Here is a 17,004-nt window from a genome sequence, read left to right on the forward strand (position 1 = left end):
TACAGAGATAAGGTAGTCATAAAAAAATTATGTTAAAAACTATTATTGCACACAGTTAGGGGGGTTAAGCAAATTTGTATTCCTGAACTTATTTAGGCTTGCCCTAACAAAGGGGTTGAATACTTATTGACTCAAGACATTTCAGCTTTTCATTTTGTATTAATTGTAAATATTTTGAATAACATAATTCCACTTTGACATTATAGGGTATTGCGTGTAGGCCAGTGACCAAAACTCTCAATTTAATCAATTTTAAATTCAGGCTGTAACAACAAAATGTGGTAAAAGTCAAGGGTTGTGAATACTTTCTGAAGGCACTGTACCACAATATCACAACAGACCATAATACACATGACAAATATGACTTGGTACAGTCTTTTCATGTCAATCTTTCTCAGTCAGTTCATATAGCCATCATCTTACAATGTCAAGTATATACAGTGGTGAGAGAAAGTTTGCGAACCCTTTAGGATTTTTTGTATTATGGGACCAAATACTACACTTTTTAATACACTTAATTGAGATGATTAATCTAGAGGTTCACATACCTTTTCCGACAAATACATTGAATGTTGGATCAATTTCCTCAAAGAAAAAAAGTACAATTGTTTTATCAAGTTCACTTGATCTATTATTAGGACTTAGATGAATATCTGATCACATTTGAGGATTTTCTGTATTTCTGCATAAATTTGACCTAAAGGGTTCACAAACTCTCTCACCACCATATTTTCCTTTCAATTCCATGTATCTGAGGGCTTGGCTTACAGTACATAGCCTACAACTACATGCAGTAGCTCGTTCCGAAACCCTTCTTTTCCAGTCTCGTTCTTTAGGCCCTTCCCATTCCAATACCGCCCTGTGCAACCGTCTCACCTCCCGTATCCAACACGAACCAAATAAAAGCATATATAACATTAATTCATAGTGAAAAATAAACTACAAATAGAGATCCTAAATAATAGATTTCAATACATTTTCTTTATAAAACAAACAAAAAAGAAACAAAATAATATACTGTTTTGGGATATTTCTTTTAGTGATTACTTGGTCAAAACGATTCCTTTTAAACACGTGAACTTCTATACAAATGAGAAAGAACATGAGGCCCCACAAGTAAACTTTCACAAGATCATAATTACCGGACACATTTTTGGCAACGATTTTGCAGTCATAGTCAGTTCAACACAGAGCACTCAGTGACAGAGGACTGGTCAGAGTATACATACACAAACAAGTGACTACTTCTTTTAAACAATAAGGTCTCCACTTCGCTTTTTACGGGAGCGACCAGTGAGTGACTTTGTGGGTGATGAAAACGTGACTATTAAAAACACACCAACAGTAATTAATTGAATACTGGCTTTAATCCAAAAGTTCTCTTTAAGACATTGACTCTTAACACCACGGAAAATCCTGCTTCCTCCAGGATGGGTACTTTACTTTCTGTCAAATGCTACATTTCCCACTTCTTGCAGAATCTTGTAGAGATAGACGTGGTCAAACTGCCCGACTATGGAATCCTTTCAGGTCTTTCTGCATAATTTGGGAATTTCATGTAATAATTGAATGTTGCGCTTACTTAGATTGACTTTAGAGAGGAGATTTAAATAAACAACAATAGATTATGAAATGAATCAAACCCCACCAATAGCTCTCCCCTCTGAGTGACGTGTTTGTACTAGGTTACATAACCAAGAGGCCATATGGGGAGGGGGGGAGAATCTCTCTCGCTCTACTTCCTCTCTCTAGTTTAGCATCTGTTCTAGAAGCTGCCAGTTCCTGACTTCTGGAACACCATAGCTTTCAACTCTGGCCAAGATGTGGGAAGATTCTGTCGTGAACACCTTTGCCCCCTTTTACACCATTGTGGTAAGCGGTCCTTAACGAACCACCCTGCAACCCCATGTCAAGTACTACAACAACAACATCATCATCATATTGATTGTCTTTGAAAACATTCTGCTGGTCATTTTGACTGGGTATTGCAAACACAACATGTTCTCTAGATTCCTACATCAATACACACACACATTTCTGCACAAATTTGAGAGAAATAAGCTTTTTGCACATATGGAAAGTTGAAAAATGTTGCATTTATATTTTAGTTCAGTATACACATACATATAAAGAGAATATCATCAATGTATTCTTTTATCTCTGGGAGGCCACAGTAGTACTGCAGTGGGATAAGGGGTGATGGCAGTGTCTCTAGTCTGTCGTGAAAAGGTGATGAGAAGGGCTTGTAGGGATACTCAGCATACAGCAGAGTCGGACCAGGAGAAACAACAAAAATACTGTCCTGAGGTCCCAGTCATGTCTGCCTTCCCTCCTCTCCATGTAGACATCCATAGTAGACCTGACAGTCACAGCTAAGACACATGGTTGTCACTGCTACAGACTACACCACAGTCTCATAGAAAGACGCTCAAGAGATAGAGGGAGTGATCGCGAGAGCGAATTAGTTTTTTTCAAGTTTAGCAACAAAGAACACTAACAAATGAAAAAGAGGGTAGAATAAAGAAGTGCTGCAATATCCAGTGTTTTTCTTCCCTCCCGTATATAGAGAGCATTGCCATGTTGCCACCAATATTGCCCAGGTTTAGCCTCTAGCCTCTCTAAACCAGAGAGGCCATGACACCCAAAAGGTCAAACTTCTGATGGCCTGCTGCTACTAGAGTGTGTTTGGTCCATCTGGGCAACGCTTGTGTCCATGTCCATGCTACAGCCCAGAGAGTCTACAGACGAGTCACTGTCGCAATGGTCCATGCTTTTTGGCTGGGGGGCCAGTGGTCCTGAGAGGGGAGGTGTTGCAGGGCTCAGAAGGCCCTGGGGGCTGAGTGGGCTTGGAGGGGGCTCTGGGTCACTGCTACTGGTCCCCACCACCCCCATGGCCGACTCAGCAGCTCCTTTGGCCTGGCGAATGCAGTTGAGCCACTGCTGTTTGTTGAAGGCATCGCTGGCTTGGAAGGAGTGGGAGTGGAGCTGGCCACTGCAATGAAACGACACTCTGAAGAAGTTCTTGGCTGAGGAGAGATGAAGAGGTTAGACAGGGGGAAATTGGATACAAGCAGATTGCAAGTTAATGACCACAGCATTAATAGTCCAGGGGTGTCAAGCTCCAGTCATCAGCGGCAACAGTCCTGATCCACTAGGGATAAACCATAGAGATCCTATAACTCATATTAAAATGTTCTATATGTAATTCTATGGAGTAAACACTCACTCCTCTCGTTGTTGCTGAAGGCTCCTCTGATGGAGCCTCCCAGGCGTATCACCCCGTCCTGCAGGTCCTCCCACTGCAGCTCTCTGACGGGGATGGGCTGGCGGTACAGCTGATAGTGCAGCTGCTCATTGTGGGTGATGGCTCTAGTGATGACCAGCACGTCCTGGAACAGGAACACATGCAGCTTCTGGAGCGAGCGGGAAGAGAAGGGTTTTAGGGTATGGTGTTTTTGGCTCATTTGAAACATATATTTATCAAGGTTTCTCATTGAGGTAGGAATCTCTTTTTTAAAAGGTAGCCCTCTTGCGTAATTTAGTCAGATGCTCATTTACGTAGTAGTCTGTCCACGAGAGATAAAGGGAGCCTTGGAGGCAGCAGTAAGCAATCCAAAAATAAAATGCAATACATCATAATACAATACAATTAAGAACTGCATTGGAAATAATGTCATTGGACCAAACAGGGACAGATACATGTATTTCAGCAGCAGGTCAAGTTAGTTTTTATATCAACTGTTCCTGGAAATCAAACTCCTCAGACTAGAAAATAGTTAAAATATCACCAGTGTGGATGGTATCTTTACTTTAAATACACTCCAGTTGCCAAGCTGTATTTCATACACAAATCTCAGAGATACAGTCAGGTCCAAAATGATTGGCGCCCATGATAAAGATAAGCAAAAAATACACAGCCTTTTTCTAAAATATTTATGTATTTATTATTATTTTATGGTCACATACACTGGATATGTGCAGTGAAATGTGTTGTTTTACAGGGTCAGCCATAGTAGTAAGGCACCCCTGGAGCAAATTACGGTTAAGTGCCTTGCTCAAGAGCACAGACAGATTTTTCACCTTGACAGCTCGGGTATTCGAACCAGCAACATTTCGGTTGCTGGCGCAATGCTCTAACCGCTAGGCTACCTGCCACCCTCTTTGAGCTTGGAGAGATTGGAGAACATTGGGAGGAGGGATCTTAGACCATTCCTCCATACATAATCTTTCCAGATCCTTACTGTACAACATCTGCACTTAAGGACTGCCCTGCATTTAAAATGATTTCAAATAGTATTTGAACCCACGTCAGGAAACCTCTCCTCTATTCGGGTTGTTGTTATCTCAGCAGGAAAGATGACCCAGAGAGGGCCTAGAGGTGAACCTACGCGCTCAGAGCAGACCCCTGACCTCCAGTAGACAGATTGATATGTGGTGAGAGCGAGGTGCTTTAGGGGTCATGGTCAAAGGGTTTGCTCGTACCATCATGGGTCTGTGTGGATTTAGAGGCTATTCATATATCTAAATGGCAATAAGGTAAGTCTCTTAGAGGAAGACACTGCCCCCTCTCTTAACAAACATCTTCTCACCATTGACCTTACTTACTTCAGAGGACGTAGCTAGCAGTGGCGTGTTCTTAAGCATTGTCATTTACTGTCAGTGGATGTTACAGTGCAGTGTTAAAGTACTTTTTGTGTGGATGACACTGAAAAGTAATGGACAGAGACACTCACAGCGTCCATGTTATTATTCAGGCAAATTTCCATCCTTACAAATATCTATCCTATCCTTTTGTATCCCTCCCTATCCTATCCCGTCCCTCTGCCACTCCAAAGCATTGTGTTATTATGATCGACAGGCAGCACTACTCACAGCACCCCTGTTGTTCTTCAGTTCCCCGTGACAGCTGAGGATGCGGGAGTGGTCAATGAGCAGGTCTCTCTGGCTGTCCTCAAGGTAGAGGAGACGCTCCTTGTAGAAACGACACTCTGACTCGCCTGTCTGGGTGTTGATCTCTGCCACGATGCTCTGGATCATGTTGATCTGGAGAGAGGAAGAGATAGGGGATTGTGAGTGGGGATTTGTGTGTGTGTGTGTGTTTACATTTGTGTGGGGGTGTCAGTGTGCGTGTTTGCGTATATGTGGGTCTCTCCCTCTCTCCCCCTTTCCCGCTCTACTCACTGCCTCATCCAGGTGCTGTCGGTCCGGATGGTCGTTAGGCGTGTGCTTGAGGATCTCCCTGAGCAGCAGGGGGTATTTGACCAGCCGGCTCCTGGGTATATCCAGGAAGTTCCACAGGTCCAGCTTCCTACTGAAGGGCGACTCAAGGCAGCGCTGCAGGAAGTCATGCACCCGGTGGTCCTGCTTCTTATGGTCCAGCAGAGCCTTGGCTGCCACCTGATTACTGCAGTATGAGTTGTAGGAGTCTAGATAGGGAAGCTGGAGGGGAGGGAGGGAGATGGAGAAAGAGGTCAGTAATGGTGTTTCTGCTTCAGTTAAGTGCACACTTGCAAAGTATCACTTATTTATTGTGCAAATGTTTCAGATGTTAGGCCTCCATACGTTCCTGTTCTAGCTCTGTGTAGTATTCCCATACAACCAAAGACTCCAAGTCTTTATATATTGAGAATAATACAATAATCGTTTTTATATATTGAGAACAATACAAGAATAGAGTACCAGTGTGCTAGAGTTTTTGGCAAACTGCTCTTCCATGTACCTGGACTACATCACGTTGAAAGCTATAGGAATGTAACTGGGCTGGTGCAGCCAGAGCACAGAGGATGAACAGAAGTACAGAGAGAAGGGCTAAGTGAGTGTGGGTGTGTGGCTGAAATCTCTCTTGCCTACTACTTACTAAAACTAAATACAGTGTACTAATCATACTAAATTACATACTATTTAGAACGTACTGTTTAGTAACTTTGTATGCAGTAAGCAACACATCTCAGCATACTATGCTCACCCATACTGAAAATGTGTAATCTAATGCGCAATTGCGCTGTTTCCCCATTCGTTCATTTTGTTAGCACGTCCCCTTATCTGAAGGGGCGGCAGGTAGCCTAGCGGTTAGAAGCGAGCCAGCAGCCGGAGAGTTGCCAGTTCTAATCCCGGGTCAGACTTCAAAAATCTGACGGGAATTGAGCTGGCAAACGGAGGGTTGCCACATTAAATTCTACATGCCATTGCCTGCCGTTGTGCCCTTGAGCAAGGTACTTAACTCCCCACAACAGGCGCCCAGTGTGGCAGCCCCCCACACCTCTTCAAAAACCTGTATATGTATGTGTACGTCTGTCTTTCGGAGGGGTTTGACATTGTGTGCATTTGACCAAAAGTTATATTAATCTAATTATCAGATGATTATCAGCTTTTGTCAAAGAAACGTGTCTGAAAATACATTTGTCTTCCTCAATAGTTTGCAGAGAATTCGACTAGATGAAACTCCAAAATGGCATTTAAAGCATATATAATTTTCTAAATTGCACATACTATAAAACTTTATATTTTTGCATACCCAATCAGCCTAATATTTAGTACACAAGTATGGGTATTCGGAAACGGCTGTGTGTGTGTCTCCCAGGTAGTTCTGAGAAGCAGGGCATTAGGGAGGGGGAGCAGGGCATCCCGCTGCCACTGAACCATATATAATACTACCTACAGTAGGTAAAGTATGTCCAGAGCCAAACTCTGGAGGCATGCAGGAATGTACAGTCAAAATCATCACACAATTATACTGAACACACTCATACAAAGCTAGGGGGAGAGGCCTGATGAGAACCATAACATCCTTTTGGCTGTGCTGGGGAATATAGGCCCTGACATCGATCATGCTCTTCCAAGTAAACAATCAGATACGCTTTCTTGGTATAATCTTATATGGCCAAGAGTTTGACCAGGATAAAACATTTAAATAATGTTTACTGTGAGCTAGAGGCTCTTCCTTAATTAATCTTTCCTTGATTCCTCGAATAATCTCTCATCACCTCCTTTTTAAACTGCTTTGGAGAAGGTGGCCTGAATGGAAGGACGTTGGACCTCCTCTAATACAGTTGAAGAGGCATGAAGAAGAAGTATAAAATAGTACTTCTATTTCTAATGCTTCACTCTGTGAAGGGAGTTGATGTTGATGGAAGAGGGGTTGATGGGTGCATGTTCACATTCATACATCCACATGACTACCCTGGAGGCAGCATTAGACTCACAACCCCCTTTCATAGGAACATCACTAACAATCACCTCGTTCTTCGTCGAGAAAACAAAGAAGAAAAACTTAGGACGATCGTTTCATCTTTGAAGGTCCATTTCATGGTGGGTTGACCTGAAGTTCTAGCATGAAGACAGAGAACTTGCTTTGTTTCACTTTTCATTGTTTAAAGTGACCAATAGATAAAGGCTTAAACCATGTGCCTTGGAGATGAAGTGGAAACGGATGGTCTTACCCAGTCCACTAGGATGTGTCCCACACGTTCTGTGGAGCCGTCTGGTTTCCTGGCCTCTCGCAGTCGACTCAGCAGATCTGAATAGTGAGTAGAAGGAGTGGTCTCAACCTCTGTCAATTTTTTTTTATTTAACTAGGCAAGTCAGTTAAGAACAAATTCTTATTTACAATGACGGCCTACACCGGCCAAACCCGGACGACGCTGGACCAATTGTGCGCCGCCATATGGGACTCCCAATCAGGGCCGGTTGTGATACAGCCTGGAATCAAACCAGGGGGTCTGTAGTGACGCCTCAAGCACTGAGATGCAGTGCCTTAGACCGCTGCACCACTCGGGAGCCCCTAATGGCTCATTTGGGGGTGTGTGTGTGTGTGTATGACTGTATGTGTATGTGTTTGTGTGTGTATGTTCATTCTCACCTTCATGCAGCGGAATGAGAGATTCCAGGGTTCCGAAGATCTGGTTGAGCTCGTGTTCTGTCATGATGGACAGTTTCAGCATTGGGTCATGGTACGCCTACAGGTACAGAAAAAGAAGAACGGCAAGTTAGAACACTATTTTTACACTATATTACTCACTTGTTACATTAAAACAAGTTTTAGAAGCATTAAAAGCTGAATCAAGAGTGAGCCCTGAAGATGGAAAAACCCTTGGGTTTTCGAATGTAGACATCCACGTCGTATGCTACTAATAAACAAGTGTTTGATAAAGCTACATAGCTCAGACAGAATATAAACAACACATCCAATATTTGTGGAAAAAAAAAAATCATCCCCTTGACAAAACAGCACTAAAAAAGGCAACGGACGTCTAACGGGACATGTCCATAAGATATAAAATATATTTTCACTCCAGCAACAGTATTGGACTTATAGACTAAACATCTGTTGGCATCTTGTTGTACATCAACAGAGAACATCTACTGTAATGGTCATATATAGAAAGTGCTGTGTGACTAACAACTTGAGAAACCTCCTGCCCCAAACACAAAGGGGTGTGAGCCCAGGGGAAACTGGAGCCTGGCTGATCAGCAGGGTAGAATAACTCAGCTGTGACACGCTCAATGAAAAGGGAAATTATCTGGTAAAGCAGATCGTACCTTCTTGGCCAGCTTCAGATCCTCAACGAGATCCTGCTCCCCCTGAGAAAGCTCAAAGATCGCCTGCAAACACAAAGAGAGAACGGTGAAACATCTCAGTGAATAACAACAATTAATGTATCACCTTCAAAGATAAAAAACATATGAAAACATTAATAATTTATTTCTTTCTAGTAAAAGGAGTACATATGAAATATGCGTGTTTCACAACAGTAACAAACTGCAGACAGACAAATCTAAAGCGCTCAACGCTTCGCCTCTCTAAAGCCACAATACTTTACCACCAGACTTCTGTTGTGCACACAGAGAAGAAAATACATGACCCCACTGACCCATAACAACTCAATACTTTCCAGTGGACAGATGGATTCTTTTGTGAACACCCTATTCCATTTTCCCTGTCCTTTTATGTCTACTCTGTGTGGCCTGAGAGGTGGAGTCCCAGTTTGAGTGGAGGGTGGTGGGCATGTTGTTTCAGACAAGCCTTACTAATTTGAACTCTAAAAACTGAAGTTTTATAGCACTTGATCCTCTAGTCTCTCCCCTCTCTGACTATGCTCTGCCCTGGGAGAGTGGTGAACCAGAGAGAATCAGTGGGGATGTTATTGGAGCCCCTCCACCCATTCCTGCTGCTCCTGTTTAAAGTAACTGTCCAGTGAAAACCTCACTTTTAAAAGTTAATGTTCTGTTAACTCATACCCAAATAATGTTGTTGCCTCATCCTATACTCCTATGTGGCCAAAGCATACATTTTTGAAAAAATAAAAGAAAACACTTCAAAAACCCCACCTCAAACTTTCAAACAGACCGTTTAAAAAATGCTTGCCATTTCCTCAGAGGAAGATTTTCGTATTTGGTATTTTATTAGGATCCCCATTAGCTGTTGCAAAAGCAGCTGCTACCCTTCCTGGGGTCCACACAAAAGATGAAACATGACATTATACAGAACATTAATAGACAAGAACAGCTCAAGGACAGAACTACATAAAAAATTTAAAAAACAGCACACGTAGCCTACGTATCAATACCAGTACATACACACCAACAATCTAGGTCAAATAGGGAGAGGGGTTGTGCCGTGAGGTGTTGCTTTATCTGTTATTTGAAACCAGGTTTGCTGTTCATTTGAGCAATATGAGATGGAACGGAGTTCCATGCAATAATGGCTCTATATAATACTGTACACTTTCTTGAATTTGTTCTGGTTTGTGGACTGTGAAAAGACCCCTGGTGGCATGTCTGGTGGGGTAAGTATGTGTGTCAGAGCTGTGTTTAAGTTGACTATGCAAACAATTTGGGATTTTCAACACATTAATGTTTCTTATAAAAATAAGAAGTGATGCAGTCAGTCTCTCCTCAACTCTTAGCCAAGAGAGACTGGCATGCATAGTATTTATATCAGCCCTCTGATTACAATGAAGAGCAAGACGTGCCGCTCTGTTCTGGGCCAGCTGCAGCTTAACTAGGTCTTTCCTTGCAGCACTCGACTGGACAATAATCAAGATAAGACTAAACTAGAGCCTGCAGAACTTGCTTTTTTAAATGTGGTGTCAAAAAAGCAGAGCATCTCTTTATTACAGACAGACCTCTCCCCATCTTTACAACCATTGAATCTATATGTTTTGACCATGACAGTTTACAATCTAAGGTAACGCCAAATAATTTAGTCTCCTCAACTTGTTCAACAGCCACAACATTTTTTATTGTGCTGACGTTGCTTCCAAAGGCATGTTTGGAACTCTGTAGTGAGTGTTGCAACCGAGGAAAGACTCTACGCGCTTCATCACAAAGCCCTGACCTCAATCCTATAGAAATGTTGTGGGCAGAACAGAAAAAGCGTGAGCAAGCAAGGAGGCCTACAAACCTGACTCAGTTACACCAGCTCTGTCAGGAGGAATGGGCCAAAATTCACCCAACTTATTGTGGGAAGCTTGTGGAAGGCTACCTGAAACGTTTGACCCAAGTTAAACAATTTAAAGGCAATGCTACCAAATACTAATTGAGTGTATGTAAACTTCTGACCCACTGGGAATGTGATGAAATAAATAAAAGCTGAAATAAATCATTCTCTCTACTATTATTCTGACATTTCACATTCTTAAAATAAAGTGGTGATCGTAACTGACCTAAGACAGTGAATTTTTACTAGGATTAAATGTCAGGAATTGTGAAACACTGAGTTTAAATGTATTTGGCTAAGGTGTATGTAAACCTCCGACTTCAACTGTATGAAAAGCATATGCTTAACCATGGTAGCAATTGAAAGGGAACAGTTTGGAGATAATGGGAACATTATTAGACCAAAGGTGAGGACAACAGTTCACCTGACAAGACTGAATCCAAACATTACACTGTTAATTTTATGTGCATTTTACATTTACTGTACTTTAACCTTATTTGTTGACAAAAAAATGACAAGGGTTTGAGTGAGATGACTAACTGGTGTCTCAAAGTGGCCACACACCTCTCCAAAATGTACACAGTTCCTAAGCAATTTCAATGCACTTTTATGACTCAAAGAATAGTCTTCAACTAGAAGGTACTTTTTTGAGCTCTCCTAGCTGTGCCGTTCAGGAACTAGAGCAAGCACACTTGCACACAATTACTGTTGTTGTTTACGCAATCCAAAAAACGGACCATTATAAATCACAATCTAGGTCAGGTGGGCGTGATTTGAAAGCGTGTTCTATTGCCAACATGACTAGCTAAGTTATAAAATATGATCTTACAGTGTTAGGCTTTCACAAGGCAATTCAGAGAAACAGATCGTAATTTTGGTGCGCATAGAAAGGAGTCAGTGCATTCAGGTGCGTGTGCCGCGGCACATTTTCTTAACAATAAACAAACATCGGCTCATTCTGTTCAGAACAACCCAGGGTATGACGACATGTCATCTTGTAACTGTACATCAAACATAGTGATCATAAACGTTGACTGATGATTTGGATATGTGAAGCGCACATTTGTTTTTGGCTAGCTTGTATGACATCAAAGCGGTATTTATTAATAATCCTCAATGTCTCATCTTTCAAAATAAAATGTTATCTTAATTTACAGCATTTCCCTCACTCAGACATTTTTTTTTTGCAAAAGTTGCCTAATTACCTGGAGGGATCGGGGCAACTTCTTGTCACAGGCGGTGCTCAAGTTCAGAACATCTGTCAGTCAAAACCCATTCAGAGCTGTGAAGCTGAGACCCTGAGCTCTGACGTCATGTATAGCATGTTACAGCCACTACATTCCAATGTACTCGCGCTTATTAGTGCCCAAATCTGCCATTTTCAACCCGTACGAGTGTAAAGGGCTACTTGAAAACAAAATCAAAGTAAGACACTTAATTGTTACCCAGAAATGATTTGATATCGAGATAAAAACAGCTGCATTAGACCTTTAACTAAACGCATTATACCAGTAGATAGGGCCGGCCCTGGCCTTTTGGGGGCCCTAAGCGAGATTTGCGTGCAATACATTTTACTGGCTCCCATCTTGACAGCGGAGAGAATTTTTTTGTTTTAAAGTTAATTTCATGCAATTCTACTCATTTTGCTATGGGCCGTTGAGAAAACGTTGCAGTTTTAAAGCAATTTTCTGTAATTCTACACATTTTGCCATTACTTATGCCATGTTAACATGATATCTGAGTGAGAGTGACTAACACAATCAATGGGGGCTGATGAAAATTGCACCTTGTGTATTCTACTATTCTAAGTTGAGAGCCCGACTGAGTTCCTAAAAAAAAATATTGTATTTTTTCTTATTTTTGGGTCGGGGGCCCGGTTTTTGGAAATTCATCAATGGGCCTATTAAAAAGGCAGCCAGCTGCCCATCCCTGGACTCGGATCTAGGGATTTTCTCTCTCTCTGGTTTTGGATTTTGCTATGGGCCCTCAATCTAAAGTCTTCCATGCATTCTAGGAGATGCACATCCTTGGTATAGCCATGCTATTCTAAAAGTTTATGACATGGCCTCCATTTTAATGTCAGTTGAAATCCTTGAAATCAAAGCCAGACAAACCTTCCTGTCAAAACGTTGCAATAAACTATACAGGTGCATATACAACAGTCTTGACAGTATTTATATTCCTTTGATAGTAACTGTGTACTCCCTTTGTAACCCTGATAGTCTCGTCCATAAGCCGGCTCTCTGGAGACAAGGTTACCCTAGTGTTAGTAGCCGTGCTCTGACATAGTAACCTCCCATACTACCCCTGTTGAAAAGCTTTCCTCACCTCCTGGCGATTGATCTCCTTGGACGACAGCATCTGGTGTCCAAGCCGCACATCAAAGGTCTCGCTCCACAGCTTGCTGTTACGCCGCTTGGTATTGGCAGGCGGGGCCGGCCGCGTCCATGGTCTGGGAGGCATGACCGACTCTGTCCGTCTCTCACTGCGGAAGCTGATGGAACGCTGCGGAATAGAGAGACATACAGGAAGGTGAGTAGTACTGTGTGAGTGATTGAGAGAAGAGTATGAAATCAAACACAGGTCAGAGGAGGGCTGGCTTACTTAGTGGATGATGTTCTGGAAAGTGATCGATTTGTACTTAGAACATAACAGCTGAGCTGGCTATGGTTGGACCTTCTAGGTCGGCCAATCACACTATTCATGTTTTTTTTTTTGGTAGACTATTATGTGGTGTAATTTCAATTGCATTGACTCAAAATGGCTGTTATTTAGTCATTATGAGATGATAAGACATTATAAGGGGGTCATACAGACAGGGTCTTCAGAAAGTATTCATACCCCTTGACTTATTCCACTTTGTTGTGTTACAGCCCAAGTTCAAAATTGATTACATTTATTTCTCTCTAACCCATCTACACACAATAAATACCCCATAATGACAAAGTGGAAACATGTTTTTAGAAAGATTTGCAAATGTATTGAAAATGAAATACCTCAATTACATAAGTATTCACACCCCTACATCAATGTTAGAATCACGTTTTGCAGCGATTACTGCTGTGATTCTTTCTGGTTAAGTCCCCAAGAGCTTTGGACACCTGGAATGTACAATACTTGCACATTCTTGTAAAATTATTCAAGCTGTCAAGTTGCTCATTGCTAGACAGCCATTTTCAAGTCTTGCCATAGATTTTCAAGCCGATTTAAGTCAAAACTCTAACTAGGCCACTCAGGAACATTCAATCTCGTCTTGGTAAGCAGCTCCAGTGTATATTTGGCCTTGTGTTTTAGGTTATTGTGCTGCTGAAAGGTGAATTTGTCACCCAGTGTCTGTTGGAAAGCAGACAACCAGGTTTTCCTCTAGGAATTTGCCTGTGCTTAGCTCTATTCAGTTTCTTTTTATCCTAAAATAATCCCTAGTCCTAACTGATGACGAGCACTCCCATAACATGATGCAGCCATCACTATGCTTGAAAATATGAAGAGTGGTACTCAGTGATGTGTTGTGTTGGATTTACCCCAAACATAACGCTTTGTATTCAGGACATAAAGTTAATTTCTTTACCAAATTTTTTGCAGTTTTACTTTAGTTCCTTACTGCAAACAGGATGCATGTTTTGGAATATTTGTATTCTGTACAGGCTTCCTTCTTTTCACTCTGTCATTTTGGTTAGTATTGTGGAATAACTACAATGTTGTTGATCCATCCTCATGTGGAATAACTACAATGTTGTTGATCCATCCTCAGTTCTCCTATCACAGCCAAAAAACTCCAACTGTTTTAAAGTCACCATTCGCCTCATGGTGAAATCCCTGAGCAGTTTCCTTCGTCTCCGGCAACTGAGTTAGGAAGGACGCCTGTATCTTTGTAGTGACTGGGTGTATTGCTACACCATCCAAAGTGTAATTAATAACTCCACCATGCTCAAAGGGATATTTAATGTCTGCTTTTTTATTTTTACCCATCTACCAATAGGGGCCCTTCTTTGCGAGGCATTGGAAAACCTCCCTGGTCTTTGTGGTTGAATCTGTGTTGGAAATTCACTGCTCGACTGAGATAGCTTACAGATAATTATATGTGAGGGGTACAGAGCTGAGGTAGTCATTAAATAAATAATTTTAAACACTTATTGCACACAGAGTGAGTCCATGCAACTTACAGTGCATTCTGAAAGTATTCAGGCCCCTTGATTTTTTCCACATTTTCTTACGTTACAGCTTTAATCTAAAATTGATTACATTATTTTTTCCCTCATCAATCCACACACAATACCCCATAATGGCAAAGCGAAAACAGGTTTTAAAAATAAAAAACAGAAATACCTTACTTCCATAAGTATTCAGACCCTTTGCTATGAGACTCGAAATTGAGCTCAGGTGCATCCTGTTTCCATTGATCATCCTTGAGACGTTTCTACAACTTGATTTGAGTCCACCTGTGGTAAATTCAATTGATTGGACATGATTTGGAAAGGCACACACCTGCCTATATAAGGTCCCACAGTTGACAGTGTATGTCAGAGCAAAAACCAAGCCATGAGGTTGAAGGAACTGTCTGTAGAGCTCCGAGACAGGATTGTGTCGAGGCACAGAACTGGGAAAGGGTACCAAAAAAATTCTGCTGCATAGAAGGTCCCAAAGAACACAGTGGCCTCCATCATTCTTAAATGGAAGAAGTTTGGAACCAACAAGACTCTTCCTAGAGCTGGCCGCCCGGCCAAACTGAGCAATCGGGGGAGAAGGGCCTTGGTCAGGGAGGTGACCAAGAACCCAATGGTCACTCTGACAGAGCTCCAGAGTTCCTCTGTGGAGATGGGAGATTCTTCCAGAAACACAACCATCTCTGCAGCATTCTACCAATCTGGCCTTTATGATAGAGTGGCCAGACTGAAGCCACTCCTCAGTAAAAGGCACATGACAGCTCACTTGGAGTTTGCCAAAAGGCACCTTAAGACTCTCAGACCATGAGAAACAAAATTCTCTGTTCTGATGAAACCAAGATTGAACTCTTTGCCTGAATGCCAAACGTCACGTGTGGAGGAAACCTGGCACCATCCCTACGGTGAAGCATGGTGGTGGCAGCATCATGCTGTGGGGATGTTTTTCAGCGGCAGGGACTGGGAGACTAGTCAGGATTGAGGGAAAGATGAACGGAGCAAAGTACAGACAGATCCTTGATGAAAACCTGCTCCAGAGCACTCAGGACCTCAGACTGGGGTGAAGGTTCACCTTCCAACAGGGCAACAACCCTTAGCACACAGCCAGGACAACGCTTCGGGACAAGTTTCTGAATGCAAAGAAGAATGAGAGAAACTCCCCAAATAAATGTGTGCCAAGCTTGTAGCGTCCTACCCAAGAAGACTCAAGGCTGTAATCGCTGCCAAAGGTGCTTCAACAAAGTACTGAGTAAAGGGTCAGAATACTTATGTAAATATGACATTTCCTTTTTTTATAATTTTAAACATTTGCAATAATTTCTAAAAACGTGTTTTTGCTTTGCCATTATGGGGTATTGTGTGTAGATTGATGAGGAATAAAAACAATTTAATCAATTTTAGAATAAGGCTGTAACATAACAAAATGTGGAAAAAGTCAATGGGTCTGAATACTTTCTGAAAGCACTGTATGTGACTTTTTAAGCAAATGTTTATTCCTGTACTTATTTAGGCTCCCCTAACAAAGGGGTTGAATACTTACTGACTCAAGACATTTCAACTTTTCATTTTGTATTAATTTGTAACCATTTTGAAAAACATAACTCCACTTTGACATTATAGGGTATTGAGTGTAGGCCAGGGACCAAAAATAAAAACTTAATCCATTTTAAATTCAGGCTGTAACAAAACAAAATCTGGAAAAAGTCAAGGGGTGTGAATACTTTCTGAAGGCACTGTTCTTATGACAAGTCTTACAATGCATTATTACTGCATCATACCTTCAGGCTAAGTTCAAGTGTTACCAATTATATTTGACACTATCTGTACCTGTAGTGTTTGTCCTATGTGCTCATATTTGTCAGAATAGTTATTTCAGTAGACTACATTTACATTTTAGTCATTTAGCAGACGCTCTTATCCAGAGCGACTTACAGGAGCAATTAGGGTTGTGCCTTGCTCAAGGGCACATCGACAGATTTTTCACCTAGTCGGCTCGGGGATTAGAACCAGCGACCTTTCGGTTACTGGCACAATGCTCTTAACCACTAAGCTACCTGACGCCCCGAGCCGCCCCGACAGACTATGTGGTGTACTGTTGTACCTGCAGTGTTTGTCCGATGCGCTTCAGAGGTGCAGCCTTGACTGGAGGTATGAGGTTGGCCAGCGATGTAACCCGAGAAAGAGGCTTCACCCGCTTGTTACAGGGCTCCTGGAGCGACCAAAGACACCTTGTGGTTAATACACAGTCAGATACAAACATTAAATGAGAGCAGATTAAAATAAACGGTGGAAAGATGAAAAAGGTGGTGGTGCAGATTAAAGATGCAGGTTTGTGGAGTCACAGTAGTTAATACCTTCTGCCTCACAATCTCCATTGGATACCATCAACACCAAAGCTTTGAGACT

General features: G+C 41.9%; 1 protein-coding gene across 2 annotated transcripts in view; it reads right to left on the minus strand.

The window, feature by feature from the left end:
* Positions 1 to 201: 201 nt before the first annotated feature.
* LOC311133922 (rho guanine nucleotide exchange factor 3-like) overlaps positions 202 to 17,004 on the minus strand; it is a 117,824-nt gene continuing 101,021 nt past the window's right edge. For both annotated transcript variants that reach the window (XM_084167540.1, XM_084167541.1), the window contains 9 exons: positions 16,700 to 16,807; positions 12,767 to 12,943; positions 8,539 to 8,601; positions 7,859 to 7,955; positions 7,440 to 7,516; positions 5,182 to 5,439; positions 4,873 to 5,043; positions 3,227 to 3,413; positions 202 to 3,026 (listed from right to left, as the gene is read on the minus strand). In XM_084167540.1, the coding sequence (XP_084023666.1) occupies positions 2,650 to 3,026; positions 3,227 to 3,413; positions 4,873 to 5,043; positions 5,182 to 5,439; positions 7,440 to 7,516; positions 7,859 to 7,955; positions 8,539 to 8,601; positions 12,767 to 12,943; positions 16,700 to 16,807 (1,515 nt within the window). In that variant the 3' untranslated portion in view covers positions 202 to 2,649. The remainder of the gene's footprint in view (positions 3,027 to 3,226; positions 3,414 to 4,872; positions 5,044 to 5,181; positions 5,440 to 7,439; positions 7,517 to 7,858; positions 7,956 to 8,538; positions 8,602 to 12,766; positions 12,944 to 16,699; positions 16,808 to 17,004) is intronic.

This window comes from Coregonus lavaretus (assembly GCF_964263955.1).
Source record: "Coregonus lavaretus genome assembly, chromosome: 8".
NCBI lineage: Eukaryota > Metazoa > Chordata > Actinopteri > Salmoniformes > Salmonidae > Coregonus > Coregonus lavaretus.